Here is a 17,839-nt window from a genome sequence, read left to right on the forward strand (position 1 = left end):
TGCCTCAGAACCGGACATTACCTCCTTTGCTTCCCAAGGCCATTGGTCTCCCATGTTAGTACCTCCACACACATAGCAGTTGGTAACATTAAGACTACCGGCAATACTTTCAGCTAGGTCAATGAACAGGTTTTTAACATTATGGGGGATCTTATTATCTATACTCATCTCTTCATAAAAGGAATGGTATACTTGATGAGTTTGGGAGGATACCGTATCAGTCTCTATCCCTATAAATAATACTGTCCCAGGATCTAAACCCGTCCCGTATATTTGAAACCCAAATAAATTGCCATATTTGTCTAAGAACTTATCGGGGTTATTTATAAGTATATGGATGGGATTACATTCCATAGACCTACAATATGGGCTAGTCGGCAACTTAGTCACTATCATGTCCTTGTCTACTGTCTGTCCCCAAGTCGCCCACCCCACACAAGACCAATATGGGCAAAAGTTATAGTCTTTATTTGGGCATCTAGGACTCACATATTTATTTTTACTACTGGGACAAATATATTTATCATTAGACCCATACGTCCTCTCCCATCTAAGATCCCCACATACATTCCACGGCTTTCTACCACTCGATATCGCTTTACACGCATCAAATAGCAGAACACCCGAAGAATGTACGGATTCTAACACCGTTTTATTAATTAGGGTCCCCTGAGGATCTCCATTCCTGAGAGTCAACCAAATTGTACGAGGTTGATACTCCGGACTGAAGCACTTAGGTTCTCCTACTCCTAAATGGCACACACTATAATCTATATTTAGGTATCTACATCTCGATACATCTCCTTTACACTCGTATTGTGAATGCCAAATTAGGGTTTGGGAAATATGGTTACCTGTTCTCGTAGTCTTAATGCATACCTCACAGCTAGGAGTGTCGGTACCTCTACCTTCCTGAATATAAAAACACACACAAATAAACACTATCAAAAACACATCTTTCGCCGTCATCCTCAGTCTTCGTCCGTGCGAAGGCACCTCAGCTTCCAGGATGTAAGGGCTGCAGGGAATGGAGTTCTGCTCGTCTTCACAGGAGTCCCTTCGAGACTTTCCCTGGCTTATAAACTATACGTCGGTGGGCGGACAGGCTTTATTATGGCCTTCTCACTCACGCACCAAATCCCAAAAATAATAAAATTTGTAATCCACAATAATTCCTCGTTACTCCGACTGAGTCGTGCGTTTTAACCGGATCTTGCAGGGATTCTCTGGATCTGCTGTAACTTGCCAAGAATCGACTGCTGCTGGTTTAACCCTGGAGTGATGTATCCACGGAGTCACTTCGGCTACTTTTATCGCGTATGAACTTATCCAGATAGGATTGGATGTTCTTCTTAGCCTTCTGCGGGATGTGGTATTGTCTTAGGCTCACTGGATAAACCCCAAGTTTTAGTTCAATTTTTATAGGTGGAATATTGCGGGCCAGTCCTGGTGGGTTGTTCTCTGCCCAAACTCCTGGTATGTTAAATAATGTCTCATCACTCCTAGGGTTTTGGCTAGTCAACACTGTATAAAGTCGCCACTCTTCTTCCTTTGGTACGGATAATGTCATGATACCTGAAGGTCCATTAAACTTTAAAGATGTTGTTCCATTTGGTAGGAACGTAATCTGCGCTTGTAATTTTGATAGCATATCACGTCCCAGCAATTGGACTGGACATTCAGGCATATAAAGGAATTGATGTTTTACTACGTGGCCTCCCAATGTACAGAGTCGACTTTTAAGAACCGGTTTTTCAGCACTTCTTCCAGTTGCTCCTATCACAGTAATAGTCCTTCCAGATGGAGGAGCAACTAGATTAGTCACCACTGAATGTTCAGCACCAGTGTCGATCATGAACGCACTCCTTTTTCCCCCTATTGATACATCGACCATAGGCTCCGCTCGACCAAGGGGGATGGAGCCCGGTCGGTATCAATAGTCCTCCATGACCGTGTCAGCCAATCCCACAAAGTCCCTACCTTCTCTATCGCGGGACCTTTGCGCTGTTGGAATATACCTGTCTTCCCTAACACTTCCTCTATTCCCATTACTCCCTCTATTACCATTACTCCCTCCGGGGCCTCCTCTACCTCTCGCTCTGCCTCTAAAGTTTCCGTAGCCTGCCCTGGGTTGGTCTCTCTCGTACTGCTCTCTTTGTGGACATTCGTTCCTCCAATGCCCTTCTTCCTTGCAATACGCGCATTGATTCCTACTCAAAGGCTCCCTATTCCATCTACTATCGCCTCTATCTGGGCCCCGTCTATCTACGCCTGCGATCGCTACCGCTAGCATATCAGCCTTTTTACGCATCTTGCGCTCTTCCTCTTTCTTACTTTCTTTTTCCCTATTCATATAAACCTTATTCGCTACCTCCATTAGTTGGGTGATTGACATACCTGCAAACCCTTCTAACTTTTGTAGCTTGCGCTTAATATCTCCGTAAGCTTGGCTGACAAAGGCGGAGTTCACCATTCGGGAATTATCTGCGTCTTCCGGATTAAAGGGGGTATACAAGCGGTATGCCTCCAATAATCGGTCATAAAAGACACTGGGCGCTTCATCGCTTTTCTGAATCACCTCAACTGTCTTCGACATGTTAATAGCTTTCTTTCCTCCGGCTTTCATGCCAGCAATTATAGCGTCTCTATAGGCTCTGAGTTGAACCATATCAGCACCATTTACATTCCAATCGGGATCGGTGTTGGGATAATGTGTTGCGGCCCATGCTGATGGATTGGCTTGGTTTAAAGTACGGGCTTTATCCTCTAGTGCTTTAATGGCCGCTTGATTAATTCTTGTCCTTTCCTCATTGTTGAATAAAGTCATTAATAACTGCTGGCAATCAGCCCATGTCGGGTTATGTGTCTGTACTATTGAGGTGAACAGATCAGTCATAGCTTGTGGTTTCTCAGTATACGAGGAATTGTGGGTCTTCCAATTTAAGAGATCGGTTGTCGTGAATGGGACATATACAAAGACTGGGTCAGCATGTGCCATTTGGCCTGCGGCATCGATGTAGGCTGGCCCAGGATTCAGACGAAGAGGCATCTGATAGTGTTTTAATTGTTGGGCACCGGTCAACTGTCGGGTCTGTATGGGGCTACGTGGAGGGGCGTCAGTCATAGGTTCCAGTCGGGGAGAAATAGGGTATGGGGATGTGGGAGCTTGGTTTTGGGAAAAGGTTGTAAATAAAACACTTCGAGCCGAGCTAGATGAAGCTTGACCGGAAGTCTGAAGTGGCGCCAAATCAGGATATTCGTTTTTAATGGGGGTTGGTTCTGATTCCGGAAGGGGAGATTTAGTACGAGGGGGGGTGGATCCTGTACTGGAGGAGGAAGCGGAAGTGGATGAGGGTAATGAGGGGAGGGTTGCAGGACTTCCTGCATTTGCGTCACTTCCTCTTAACGGAAAGTAAGGGGGCGGTAAAGGGATCTCGGACTCAGGGGGCGTGTCCAAAATGGGCCTAACACCAGTCCTAGTGGACAAACAAGTCCTAGCTACCATGAGGCGACATTGCTCCTCGTGGCATGTCTGGAGCCATTTTGGCGAGTCATTTACGGCCTGTCTCCAACAATCAATATAAGGAAACTGGCCGTAAAGTTCAGGCCTACCCGATACAGCCACGTGTACGCGCTGTACCAGAGTTGGATCCAAACTGCCACGTGGCGGCCATGCCGCAACCAAAGTAGGCCACTCCCTAGTACACAAAGTGACCAAACGTACAGGAGACATTTTAACCCCAAAATCACAAGTTTTGAATCCCTTTTTAAAATTCTTCACCATACAACCTAAGGGATCCGGAATCGTTGACTGCGACGCACCCATACTTAACAATGGAACGTCGTCGACAATGAATACTATACACGCGTACTATTCAACAGTCACACCCGTTTCCTCTGGCAACAGCACCACGTGGTACGGTTACCAAGTGAAACGTACACAATAACAATAAACACTCAGGGAATTCCCGTACACACACAGCTGTTACACCAGTCACTAGATAATCAATATTATGCCCTTTACAGTCACCCACGCTATAATTCTCTATATACGAATTACCCGTCTATAACACACCCCAGTAACATCGTCTTTTACAAATAGCGGTTACAGTACGGTTAGCATAGGTCAAAGCACAAGTTAAGGTCACAATACAATTATTAGTGGTTATGGTGTTAAACATGCAATGGACGACAATGATTAGTACTTATATACAGTGTCAGTAAATATACAGGGTTATGGTACCGTGCAGTATAATACAGCAACACACTATTAACACTCTCGCTAGACGGCTGAGCTCGCGCTATCTAACAAGATATACACTTTACTAAACAATCTTTATCACATTTACAATTCCCAACTAAACTATTGGCCAGTACCTTGATGGACTACCTAGAACTATATACACCCGTTTTGGTTAGCCACACTGCCCAATCACCACATATAGCGAGCTAGAGAACCGAATTTACACAGGCGCCTCTTAGTCGCACTATCAAAAGTCTAGTGGGTTCCAAATTTACACGCCTTCCCACTTAGCCCAGATAGGTTGAGAGCTAGCGAACCGAATTTACACAGGCGCCGCTTAGTCTCCCGGTCCCTCCGACCTAGCGAACGTAATATACACCCTAGAACGCTAGTCTAGACAAGACACCGGTGTCCGGCTAGGGCTATTTACACCAGGACCCCGCCTGACTAACAAAATCAAACGGTCTGACTAAAGAGCGTTCGATCGAGCGGTGCGCCTTCGCTCCTTCCCTCCGACAGAGGGGGCAGATACACAGATTCAAACCCCTTTGGGCCTACCGCACAATCGGTATACCCCTAGTGGGTCCTGCCGTCTAAAACAGCAGTTGTCTTACCTCCTCGTTCCTGAACCTGAGTTCACACTCATCGACGGGGACACCCCAGCACTTCTCACGTAGAGGCCGATGATCTCCTGGACAACAGACCAGTGGCGCCGAGACGAAGGGAGGTCCACGCAGAAGTTCAGGGGTGCAGCCGTAGAGAACGTGGGCAAAGATAGACCGTCTCACGCCTCTGCCTCTCAGCTACCGTTGAACGATGAGCTTCCCGGCCAATGCACCAAATGATACCGGAGAAACTGACGGAAGCGAAGCACAGAGAGATGGACACAGGTTTCTTCAGGAAGGAAGAGATTCTTTATTGGATCACCGATCGGGACTCAGAGGGACTAGCGTCACCAAAATACCACAAGTTCTGAGCCCCGGACAATAGTGCAGGCTCCTTATAAAGGGACATAACTCCTCCCATATTAAGCTCCACCCGCACATTCTCTTGACCAATCAATACAAATAAGAATTAACTTCCTGCTTGACCGCATGGCTTGTCCAGCACAATGGAGGAGGGGGAATACTACATCCTGTATTCTTGCACATGCTCCGTACACTACTGATCATATCTTGCCTCGTGCAACCAACTGATCGATACGTCAGCATATGCACGTACACATGCCACGTGGTAATCTCGGCCTACTAAATTTATTTTTACCGAGATTCCACCACACTAGTACGGGCAGGGCTGCCATCAGAAATTTTAGGGCCCCTGACACAGATCAAGATCTGGGCCCCAGGGGCCAGCCCCGAGTCTGCCCACAAGGATGAAGTGTGTGTGTGTGTATAGAGGATGTAGAATGTGTGTCATGGATGCAGTGTGTATAGTGGATGTAGAATGTGTGTAGTGGATGTGGTATGTGTGTCATGGATGCAGTGCAGTATGTGTGTCATGGATTCGGTGTGTATAGTGGATGCAGGTTGTATGTTTTGTGTAATGTATATAATGTTTGTATGCATGCATTAGATGCAATGCAGAGTGTGTGTGTAGTGAATGTAGTTGTGTATAGTGAATGAAGAGTGTGTGTTTTTGTAGTGAATGTAGTGTGTATAGTGAATGTAGTTGTGTATAGAGCATGTAATGTGTTTGTAGTGAGTGCAAAGTGTGTATAGTGAATGCAGTGTGTGTGTGTGTTTGTGATTAGTGCAAAGTGTGTTTAGTGAATGTAATGTGTGTGTGTGTAGTATCGAGCATGTTTAGTAAATGTAGTGTGTAGTGAGTGAAACGTGTGTATAGTGAATGTATTATGTGTGTGCAGTGCAAAGTGTGTTTAGTGAATGTAGTGTGTGTGTAGTGCAAAGTGTGTTTAGTGAATGTAATGTGTGTGTAGTGCAACGTGTGTTTAGTGAATGTAGTGTGTTTAGTGAATGTAGTGTGTGTTTAGTGAATGTAGTGTTTGTAGTGAGTGCAGAGAGTGCATAGTGAATGTAGTGTGAGTATGTGTAGTGCAGAATGTGTTTAGTGAATGTAATGTGTGTAGAGCAAAATGTGTATAGTGAATGTAGTGTGTGTATGTGTAGTGCAGAATGTGTTTAGTGAATGTAATGTGTGTAGAGCAAAATGTGTATAGTGAATGTAGTGTGTGTGTAGAGCAAAGTTTGTTTAATGAATGTAGTGTGTGTGTGTGTGTGTAGAGCAAAGTTTGTTTAATGAATGTAGTGTGTGTGTGTGTGTGTAGAGCAAAGTGTGTTTAGTGAATGTAGTGTGTGTATGTGTGTAGTGCAGAATGTGTTTAGTAAATGTAGTGTTTGTAGTGAGTGCAGAGTTTGTTTAGTGAATGTAGTGTATGTGTAGTGCAGAGTGCGTTTAGTGAATGTAGTGTGTGTGTAGTGCAGAGTGTGCTTGTAAGTATTCAGTGTGTGTGTAAAATAGGGGGAGGGGAGTATTTTTTTGTGTGTGTATATTTCAATTTTATTCCCCCCTCCCTGGTTCTTACCGTGCCAGGGAGGGGGGAGATTGCATTCCCTGTTGGTCCAGTGGCATGGTGGAGGGAGCCAGCCATGGTACATTGAAGAGGGGGCCCAGCAGCACACATTGTCTTCCTTTCCAGCTCCTCTCTGACTAACTCTCGCGAGACAGGCCTGCGTGCTGTGCGGAGTGTTGCCATAATAACCTGTGGCAATGCTCTGGCGGCCGCAGGGTGCAGGAAAGTTAGACAGAGAGCAGCTGGAAAGGAGGACAGAGTGTGCTGCTGGGCCCCCCTCTGCAATGTACAGGTAGCAGGGTGCCCTCTGTGCACATGTATATAGCGAAAATCGCTAGCTATATATATATATATATATGTGCACATAATGAATGTAGGGCTCGGGCCCCCCAGGACCACCGGGCCCATGACAACCATCATGGTTGTCATGCCCTGATGGCGGCCCTGAGTACGGGTGGGGTTGAGAGGGTAAGGAAGTCTAGACAGGTTGTGGTGGTAGGGGAAATCTGCCACTCTGATCGTCTCAAGTAGACAGTTTGCTGTCTCCCGGGTGCTTGGGTCCGGCATGTTGCCGACAGAGTGGAGGGATTATTGGGAGGGGCTGGGGATGACCCAGCTGTCATGGTCCATATTGGTACCGATGACAAAGTCAGAGGAAAACAGAAGGTCCTAAAGAATGAGTTCAGGGAACTAGGAAGTAAGCTAAAGAAAAGGACCTGCAAGGTAATATTTTCAGAAATATAACCTGTGCCGCGCGCTACAGCAGAAAGGCAGCGGGAGATTAGAGAGGTCAATGCGTGGCTGAAGTCTTGGTGGAGGAAAGAGGGTTTGGGGTTTTTAGAGCACCGGGGGACGATTTTGCGCTTGGGTACAACCTGTATAGTCGTGATGGATTGCACCTAACTGTCTGCTGGGGGTTCAAATCAATCTATACAATAGAGATAGGATAGAAAGGAGATGGGCTTAGTATAACGGGGGTGGAGATGGAGGGAGGGGAAAACTCAGAACAGAGGATGTATTTAATATTGATATAAATTCACAAAAAGTACAAATGACTCATGGTAATATTAAAGGTATGCTTACTAACGCAAGGAGTCTATATAACAAAATGGGGGAACCAGAGGCAATAGCATACACTAAACAATATGATATAATAGGCATAACAGAAACCTGGTGGGATGAGACACATGACTGGGCAGTTAATGGGTACACGTTATTTAGGAAGGATAGGAAAAACAAGAAGGGTGGTGGGGGATGCTTGTTTGTCAACCACGAGTTAAAGTAAAATCTTAGGCATGTGGAGTGTGACGAGGAAAATGTGGAAGCTTTATGGGTAGATATCTGCTTGGGGCAAACAAAGGGAAATACGTTATTGGTTGGGATATGTTATAAACCACCTAATGTAAATATTAATGAGGAAGAACAGCTGTTAGAGCAAATTGGGAAAGCTGCAAATCGGGGTAACACGTTAATTATTGGAGATTTGAATTACCCGGACATAAACTGGGATTGAGGGACCAGTAGTTCAGCAAAGGGAATCTGGTTTTTGAACTTGTTAAATGACACCTTCATGTCACAACTGGTACAAGCACCAACTAGAAAGGACGCTTGTCTGGATCTTGTTATAACAAACAATGTTGATCTTTTAACCAACATTCAAGTAGGGGAGCACTTGGGAAATAGTGATCACAATATAGTGTCTTTTGAAATAAACTCAAAAAAGCTAAAGCACATGGGGTATACTAAAACGTATAATTTTTTTATTTTTTTTTAAAAGCCAATTTCAATAAGATTAGGGCAGCTCTACAACATATCGACTGGCATAAACTCCTTGATAAAAACACTGAGGATAAATGGAAACTATTCAAACAAATATCAGAAAGGTACATTTCACAGTATGTACCATTGGGTAATAAATATAAAAGAAACAAATTGAAACCAATGTGGCTTAGTAGAGAAGTAAAACAAGAGATTAAAAATAAGAAAAGGGCATTTAAAGCATTTAAATCGGACAAATCAGAGGCATCCTATATAAGATATAAGGAAGCCAATAATGCTTGCAAAAAGGCAATTAAAGTGGCTAAACTAGAAAATGAGAAATTGGTAGCAAAAGAATGCAAAAACAACCCCAAAATTTTTTTCAAGTACATAAATAAAAAAATAAAAATAAATGAAAGTGTAGGTACACTGGAAACAGATATGGGTCTGTTAGCTAATGAAGACCAGGAAAAGGCAGAAAGTTTAACCCCTTAAGGACCAAACTTCTGGAATAAAAGGGAATCATGACATGTCACACATGTCATGTGTCCTTAAGGGGTTAAATAACTATTTTTCTTCAGTATACAGTCAGGTCCATAAATATTGGGACATCGATACAATTCTAATGTTTTTGGCTCTATACACCACCACAATGGATTTGAAATGAAATGAACAAGATGGGCTTTAACTGCAGACTTTCAGCTTTAATTTGAGGATATTTACATCCAAATCAGGTGAACGGTGTAGGAATTACAACAGTTTGTATATGTGCCTCCCACTTTTTAAGCGACCAAAAGTAATGGGACAATTGGCTGCTCAGCTGTTCCATGGCCAGGTGTGTGTTATTCCCTCATTATCCCATTTACAAGGAGCAGATAAAAGGTCCAGAGCTCATTTCAAGTGTGCTATTTGCATTTGGAATCAGTTGCTGTCAACTCTCAATATGAGATCCAAAGAGCTGTCACTATCAGTGAAGCAAGCCATCATTAGGCTGAAAAAACAAAACAAACCCATCAGAGAGATAGCAAAAACATAAGGTGTGGCCAAATCAACTGTTTGGAACATCCTTAAAAAGAAAGAACGCACCGGTGAGCTCAGCAACACCAAAAGATCCGGAAAACAACTGTGGTGGATGACCGAATAATTATTTTCCTGGTGAAGAAAACACCATTCACAACAGTTGGCCAGATCACTCCCCAGGAGGTAGGTGTATGTATGTCAAAGTCAACAATCAAGAGAAGACTTCACCAGAGTGAATACAGAGGGTTCACCACAAGATGTAAACCAGTGGTGAGCCCCAAAAACAGTTTGCCAAACAACATCTAAAAAAAAGCCTTCACAGTTCTGGAACAACATCCTACGGACAGATGAGACCAAGATCAACTTGTACCAGAGTGATGGGAAGAGAAGAGTATGGAGAAGGAAAGGAACTGCTCATGATCCAAAGCATCCCACCTCATCAGTGAAGCATGGTGGTGGTAGTGTCATGGCGTGGGCATGTATGGCTGCCAATGGAACTGGTTCTCTTGTATTTATTGATGATGTGACTGCTGACAAAAGCAGCAGGATGAATTCTGAAGTGTTTCGGGCAATATTATCTGCTCATATTCAGCCAAATGCTTCAGAACTCATTGGACGGCGCTTCACAGTGCAGATTGACAATGACCCGAAGCATACTGCAAAAGCAACCAAAGAGTTTTTTTAAGGGAAAGAAGAGGAAAGTTATGCAATGGCCAAGTCAATCATCTGACCTGAATCCGATTGAGCATGAATTTCACTTGATGAAGACAAAACTGAAGGGAAAATGCCCCAAGAACAAGCAGGAACTGAAGAAAGTTGCAGTAGAGGCCTGGCAGAGCATCACCAGGGATGAAACCCAGCGTCTGGTGATGTCTATGCGTTCCAGACTTCAGGCTGTAATTGACTTCAAAGGAATTGCAACCATGTATTAAAAAGTGAAAGTTTGGGGGGGCGGAGCCTAACTGCCAAAGCGAACGGACGCAAGCCTCTGCTGCTCCGGACACAAAACGGCTAAAAAAGCCTTTTTCACGGGCAATAACTGGCGATATCGAGAGCCCGGACAGCTCACCCGTACGTTAAACCAGCATGGGGCGTAAGACTAAAAAAGCCAAACCAGATCGTCCCAATATGGGAATGGATATTGGCGAACTATGGCGCCAGGCGCATGGCGCGACTGGGCCCAAGATGGCCGCGTTATCAGGCGGCTGTTCCGATTTCTCGGAGGACCTGGCCTCAGAGGAGGACGAGACCTTCCTACCCACACCGACGAAACCCCAGCCAAAACGAACAGACCTGGACTCATCTCCGGTCACCATATCGGCACTGAAGGGGCTCCTAGCGGATTTGCAGACCACCCTACAGGCAGACATAGCCACGATAAAAGGGGGCCTACAGGGCCTAACAGACCGCATGTGGAACATGGAATCAAACGCCCAAAGAGAATCCCAGCGGATACAGGCGCTGGAGGGGGCAGTACGGGACCTCCAAAAGCAGAATCAGGCCCACGAACGCCGCTTTGCGGCCCAAGAAGACCTACGCCGCAGAAATAATCTGAAAATAAGGGGGGTACCCGATACGGTCCCCGAAACGGAGTTGCCGCACCTAATCAGGAGGATGATGGGTGACTTACTGCCGCCTAAACAGGCCAAAGCCACTCCACTGGACAGTCTCTTCCGAATCCCCAAGCCGGCCAAAGCCCCTCCATCCGCCACGAGCGACCTGATCATCCAATTCCGCAATGGAGCGGATAAGACGGCGATACTGAAGGCACTCAGGGGCAAGCCAAACTACAGGTTCAAAAACATGGCACTGGAATTTTACAGCGACTTGTCAGGCAGCACCATGGCCTGGAGACGGTCACTCAGACCCCTTACCCTATTGCTCCGCCATCGCAACATCGGATACCGCTGGCGCTCACCTCGCATGCTCCAAGCAACACACGGGGAGACTGCTTACTCTATCCAGAGCCTGAGCGATGCAACCGCGCTCCTACGAGACTTGGGACTCTCACAAGACTACCTGTCACAGCCGCAACCGCAACCCAATAACAGACCCACACACGCCTGGGACGTTCATCCCACGAAGACCCACGGCAGAATCGGCGGCGGCGGCGGCAACCACATGAGGCCCTCTGGGGCTCCCTGATAGGACCTCACTATGACCGGGACACTCTCCTGCTTATCTTCCGCTACTGTATTTTTTTTTTTTCTGTCACGTTATGTTCGGAACTGCCTTGCAGCCTATGTTACTTAATCTGCTTATGCCACTTATGGCTTTATATCTTACGAATGTTATATGTTATGATTTGGTGTTTCCCTTTGACGGGCGTTTCACCCACACTAATAGGACGACTCACGCTACCACAGTTAGAGACACCCGTAATAGCGCAGGCGAACTCGCTTAAGCGAGAACCTCCCCTAGAGCTATAGCCTACCTAGGCCCCCCACTCACAGTGGAGACGCACTTAGTCACCCACTCACACCGACCTGCACGCCCTGACCCCCGACCGGAAACTCAGACACAAAGCCAGGAACCAGATCGGAGGACAAATAGCATTAGGCCCCTCAGATAACACAACACACAGGGCACAGCCTCTACCTAGCCCTAACCTTCTAAATTCTCACCTGGACTGCAGAGTTTAATTTTTTAGTTGACCAAGCCGCACTACCAATAGGACTGTACCCTACGCATCCACCATACTTACCACTACAGCTGTAGTTTTCTTATTTAGTTTCAACCTATAACGCCCCTAGCGACACGACTCCTCTGGCCTAATACTGTTGAAAAAATGTGCTGTTACTCCGTATGCCATATTGACCAACTGTCTATACTCACCTTTCTAATGCTGTTGTGGCATGGGAAGAAAATGTTAAATGTCTATATCTGCACAACAAAAATAAAGAATTAAAAAAAAAAAAAAAAAGTGAAAGTTTGATTTATGACTGTTAATCTGTCCCATTACTTTTGGTCCCTTAAAAAGTGGAAGGCACATATAAAAACTGTTGTAATTCCTACACCGTTCATCTGATTTGGATGTAAATACCCTCAAATTAAAGCTGAAAGTCTGCAGTTAAAGCACATCTTGTTTGTTTCATTTCAAACCCATTGTGTTGGTTTATAGAGCCAAAAAGATTAGAATTGTGTCGATGTCCCAATATTTAAGGACCTGACTGTATATTAATGAGGATCCTATGGCAAGAGATATGCAAATTATTGCTGCAGAAAACTTGCAGATAACTTGTGATTGGATGACTTGCGACAAGGTGCTACAGCTGTTAAAGAAAATTAATGTAAATAAAGCTCCGGGGCCTGACGGTATTCACCCACGAGTACTTAAGGAGCTAAGTGGGGAAATAAGTGAACCTCTGTATTTAATTTTTCAAGATTCTTTTGTACCGGAGGATTGGAGGAAGGCAGATGTTGTTCTTATATTTAAAATGGGTTCAAAATCCTTGCCTGGAAATTATAGACCTGTGAGCTTAACTTGGACTGGGAAAATATTTGAACTGCTACTAAGGGATACTATTCAGGAATTCATTGGAAAAGAACTTTGTTATTAGCAATAATCAGCATGGTTATATGAAACATTGGTCATGTCAAACTAACCTAACTGCATTCTACGAAGAAGTAAGCAGAAGTATAGATCAGGGTGTTGCAGTGGATGTGATCTACTTGGATTTTGCCAAGGCATTTGATACGGTTCCTCACAATAGGTTAGTCTTCAAACTAAAAGAAATTGGTCTAGATGAATGTTCTTGTTGTTGGATAGAACAGTGGCTTAAGGATAGAGTACAATGAGTTGTCATTAATGGTACATTTTCAGGCTGGACAAAAAGTGGTAAGTGGTGTCCCTCAGGGTTCTGTTTTGGGACCGGTTCTAACATATTTATAAATGATCTTGCAATAGGCATTGAAAGCTATGTTTCTGTTTTTGCAGATGACACAAAACTTTGTAAAGTAATAAAATGTGAGCAGGATATTGCATTGCTGCAGAGGGATTTGAATAGATTGAGGGACTGGGCACGAAAATGGCAGATTAAATTTAATGTAGAGAAATGCAAAGTTATGCACAAGCAACTTACACCCTAAATGGTAGTGAATTAGGGAGAACCACACACGATAAGGATTTGGGAATTGTTATAGACAACAAATTAGGCAGCAATATGCAATGTCAGTCTGCATTTGCTAAGGCCAGTAAGGTTTTGTCATGGATAAATAGGGTCATAAATTCTCGGGATGAAAATATAATTTTGCCTCTTTATAAATCGCTGGTAAGACCACACCTTGAATATGCTGTGCAATTTTGGGCACCTGTTCTAAAGAAGGATATCATGGCACTAGAAAAAGTGCAGATACGAGCTACAAAATTGATAAAAGGAATGGAGCATTTTAGTTATGAAGAAATGTTTAAAAATTTAAATCTCTTTAGTTTGGAAAAACGGCACCTCAGAGGAGATATGATAACATTAAACAAATACATTTGGGGCCAATACAAACCATTATCTGGAAATCTATTCATAAACAGGGCTATACATAGGACACAAGGTCACACATTTAGGCTGGAAGAAAGGTGATTTCATCTAAGGCAAAGAAAAGTTTTTTTTTACAGTAAGAGCAATAAGGATATGGAATTATCTGCCTGAAGAGGTGGTTTTCTCAGAGTCCATACAGATGTTTAAACTGCAATTGGATACATACTTGCAAAACCATAACATACAGGGATATAATTTCTAATTAGTGGGCTAATAGCTGCTTGATCCAGGGAGACATCTGACTGCTATTTTGGGGTCAAGAAGGAATGTTTTCCTAGTTTGTTGCAAAATTGTATGCGCTTTAGACTGGGTTATTTTTTGTCTTCTTTTGGATCAACAGCAAAAACATATGTGAGGAAGGCTGAACTTGATGGACGCAAGTCTCTTTTCATCCTATGTAACTAGATAACTAATACTTGGCCAGGGTGGTGTTTGGCTCTGCCCCCCTAAGCCACCCAAGCACACACTGGAGTTCTTTGCCAGGCTAAGAAACAGCTTGCGGACAAAGCTCCATATTAAAGGCTGGTCCCTCCACCTAACCATGAGGTCAATGGCGGCATGAATCTGACCGGCAACCCGGTGCCACCTGGGCAGATACCCACAGAGCCCACAGGATGGCTTCCAGACAGAGACAGAGTCGGGGAGCACACGGGCGGGAAACGGCGGCATCCCATTCGGATGCTGGCACTTGGCCTTACACTTATCGGAGCGAGACCACTGAGCACACGAGACCCAGCGACATGGCGAAACACATGGCGAAATACCACGAAGTATCCGCACGAGGCACAACCTCACACCCTACCGAAAAGCACTACATCACAGGACACAAGTCCGCGGCAATGCGACTACACTCCCCTCCACAGACTGGGCATCGGATGAGCGGGTGAAAAGACCCGGACCGCCTGCCAGCCGGCTCCGGTAATGACGCCGACACAGACGACCCTGCAGAACACACTTAACCTGGCGGACACGTGAAATGAGCTGACATCCCTGGACATAAATCTAAGCATGGCATACTCTGCCCCTGCATTGGACTAAGCACCTAACCTCTGAGCCCCCAATGTTATCAATGGACACTACCTTAGTACCATCCTATACCATGCAATCCTAACTGCCCTGTGTCCCAGCGGCTCATAGGCTACCTAACTGGCGAGTACCACACACATGATGATCACTTGCTAAATTTTTCTTTTACATACACATCTCGCAGTTTATCACTATCGTTAAGACACCTCACTTCCTATGCATCAGTGGCTAGTCTAGCGGCATTAATATATAAGAGATGACATGCTGTCAGCCATACTAATGATACACGTATATTGTTAATCTTTCTTATAACTAATCATACTGTTACCTTATGTTGGAACCCTTGCTATATAGTCTAATGATTCTCCTACAACAATCTACCTAGAAAGACATCGCTAACATGACAGCTTGTTCATAACATAAAACAGTTAAAAATTGTGCCGATACTCACATGCCATAAATGTACAACTACTGTGTTTTTATCTTTTAAATATGCTGTTGTGGCATTGACAAACGTATTGTTATTCCCTGCACAAAGTAAAATAAAGAATTAAAAAAAAAAGGAATAATTCAAGGTGAATTTCTAAGTCAAGGTCAAAGTAGCCAAATTGGAAACTTATCATAGTCCGCTAGGCTTTCAGTTTGGCTACTCTGGCCTTAAATTCTGTCTTTAGTAAATTATCCTGTAGATTTATTCGGTTTCATAAAGGGAAATATCTGGAAAATCTGGTGGAATTGTCAATGACGAAGAACATAAACAAATACTTTTCCCGTCTGTTTAGATTTCAGATAGTTTTTGCGATCTCTTGTACTGCAAGTCTGTTCTATGTTAGATTAGTAACTTCCAATATTAATAATAAGCAGTTCCATGTATCGTCTTTCCTGGATATTATAATATTAATATCACGTGGATGTGGGTACCCGACCGGCAGTTATTACTGGCTAGAATTTCATATCTCAATTGGAGGCATATACTCCATGCATTCTTCAGGACTTGTTAATCCATTTACAATATGTTGGCCATTTTCACTAGTTTGCACAAGCCTTTCACATTTATAATTTTCCTGAATATTACACAGTGTGATTTTTTTTCTTTTCCTTTTTCAAGGTGTCTGGTGAAAGTTATAACTTTGGTATAATTCGATTTTTAGTACTAATTGCAACATTTTCCTAAACTGCACTAACTCCTTATTTTGCTGCATTATTGCCATACTGGCATTTATAATAGCGCAATAAAATCATGCGTGAAATGCATTACTAATGCACGTACGTATTTCAGATGCTCCCCCTCCAGGCTCATTCTGCACGTGGATTTTATAGTATTATTTTCAACATATACAAATGCTAAATCTGCAGCATCCTTCCAATTGGTGTAAGCAATTCACAAGACACGTTACCCACCGCTCGGATCTCTCGCTGCTGCAGCTTGCTGTTACAGGCGTACAGGTCATCTCGAAACGGGCATGAAACCTCGGGGTCCTCACAACAATTCACAACCTGCCTCAAGCAGAGTCTGCCAAAAGAAAGAGACAATTCAAGCCCTCCAGTCTTCTCTTCTCCCTTCCAAGATACAGATATTACAGTCTGATACGTGTTATATCATGCTCTCTCTCTCGTCCTCTCTGAGCTATACATAATAAGAGCTAACATTCTGATACGTGTTATCATATCACGCTCTCTCGTCCTCTCTGAGCTATACATAGTAAGAGCGAACAGTCTGATACGTGTTATATCGCGCTCTCTCTCGTCCTCTCTGAGCTATACATAGTAAGAACGAACAGTCTGATACGTGTTATCATATCGCGCTCTCTCGTCCTCTCTGAGCTATACATAGTAAGAGCTAACAGTCTAATACGTGTTATCATATCGCGCTCTCTCTCGTCCTCTCTGAGCTATACATAGTAAGAGCTAACAGTCTGATACGAGTTATCATATCGCGCTCTCTCTCGTCCTCTCTGAGCTATACATAGTAAGAGCTAACAGTCTGATACGTGTTATCATATCACGCTCTCTCTCGTCCTCTCTGAGCTATACATAGTCAGAGCTAACAGTCTGATACGTGTTTTCATATCGCGCTCTCTCTCGTCCTCTCTGAGCTATACATAGTAAGAGCTAACAGTCTGATACGAGTTATCATATCACGCTCTCTCTCGTCCTCTCTGAGCTATACATAGTAAGAGCTAACAGTCTGATACGTGTTATCATATCGCGCTCTCTCTCGTCCTCTCTGAGCTATACATAGTAAGAGCTAACAGTCTGATACAAGTTATCATATCGCGCTCTCTCTCGTCCTCTCTGAGCTATACATAGTAAGAGCTAACAGTCTGATACGTGTTATCATATCGCGCTCTCTCTTGTCCTCTCTGAGCTATACATAGTAAGAGCTAACAGTCTGATACGTGTTATCATATCACGCTCTCTCTCGTCCTCTCTGAGCTATACATAGTAAGAGCTAACAGTCTGATACGTGTTATCATATCGCGCTCTCTCGTCCTCTCTGAGCTATACATAGTAAGAGCTAACAGTCTGATACGAGTTATCATATCGCGCTCTCTCGTCCTCTCTGAGCTATACATAGTAAGAGCTAACAGTCTGATACGTGTTATCATATCGCGCTCTCTCTTGTCCTCTCTGAGCTATACATAGTAAGAGCTAACAGTCTGATACGTGTTATCATATCGCGCTCTCTCTCGTCCTCTCTGAGCTATACATAGTAAGAGCTAACAGTCT

General features: G+C 44.0%; 1 protein-coding gene across 1 annotated transcript in view; it reads right to left on the bottom strand.

Annotated features, from left to right (window-relative positions):
* LOC134608269 (ranBP-type and C3HC4-type zinc finger-containing protein 1-like) overlaps positions 1-17,839 on the bottom strand; it is an 85,189-nt gene that overhangs the window by 10,816 nt on the left and 56,534 nt on the right. The window contains exon 10 of the mRNA XM_063450962.1: positions 16,511-16,622. Coding sequence (XP_063307032.1) covers positions 16,511-16,622 — 112 coding nt within the window. The remainder of the gene's footprint in view (positions 1-16,510; positions 16,623-17,839) is intronic.

The sequence above is a fragment of the Pelobates fuscus genome, chromosome 4, assembly GCF_036172605.1.
Source record: "Pelobates fuscus isolate aPelFus1 chromosome 4, aPelFus1.pri, whole genome shotgun sequence".
In the NCBI taxonomy this organism is placed as follows: Eukaryota; Metazoa; Chordata; class Amphibia; order Anura; family Pelobatidae; genus Pelobates; species Pelobates fuscus.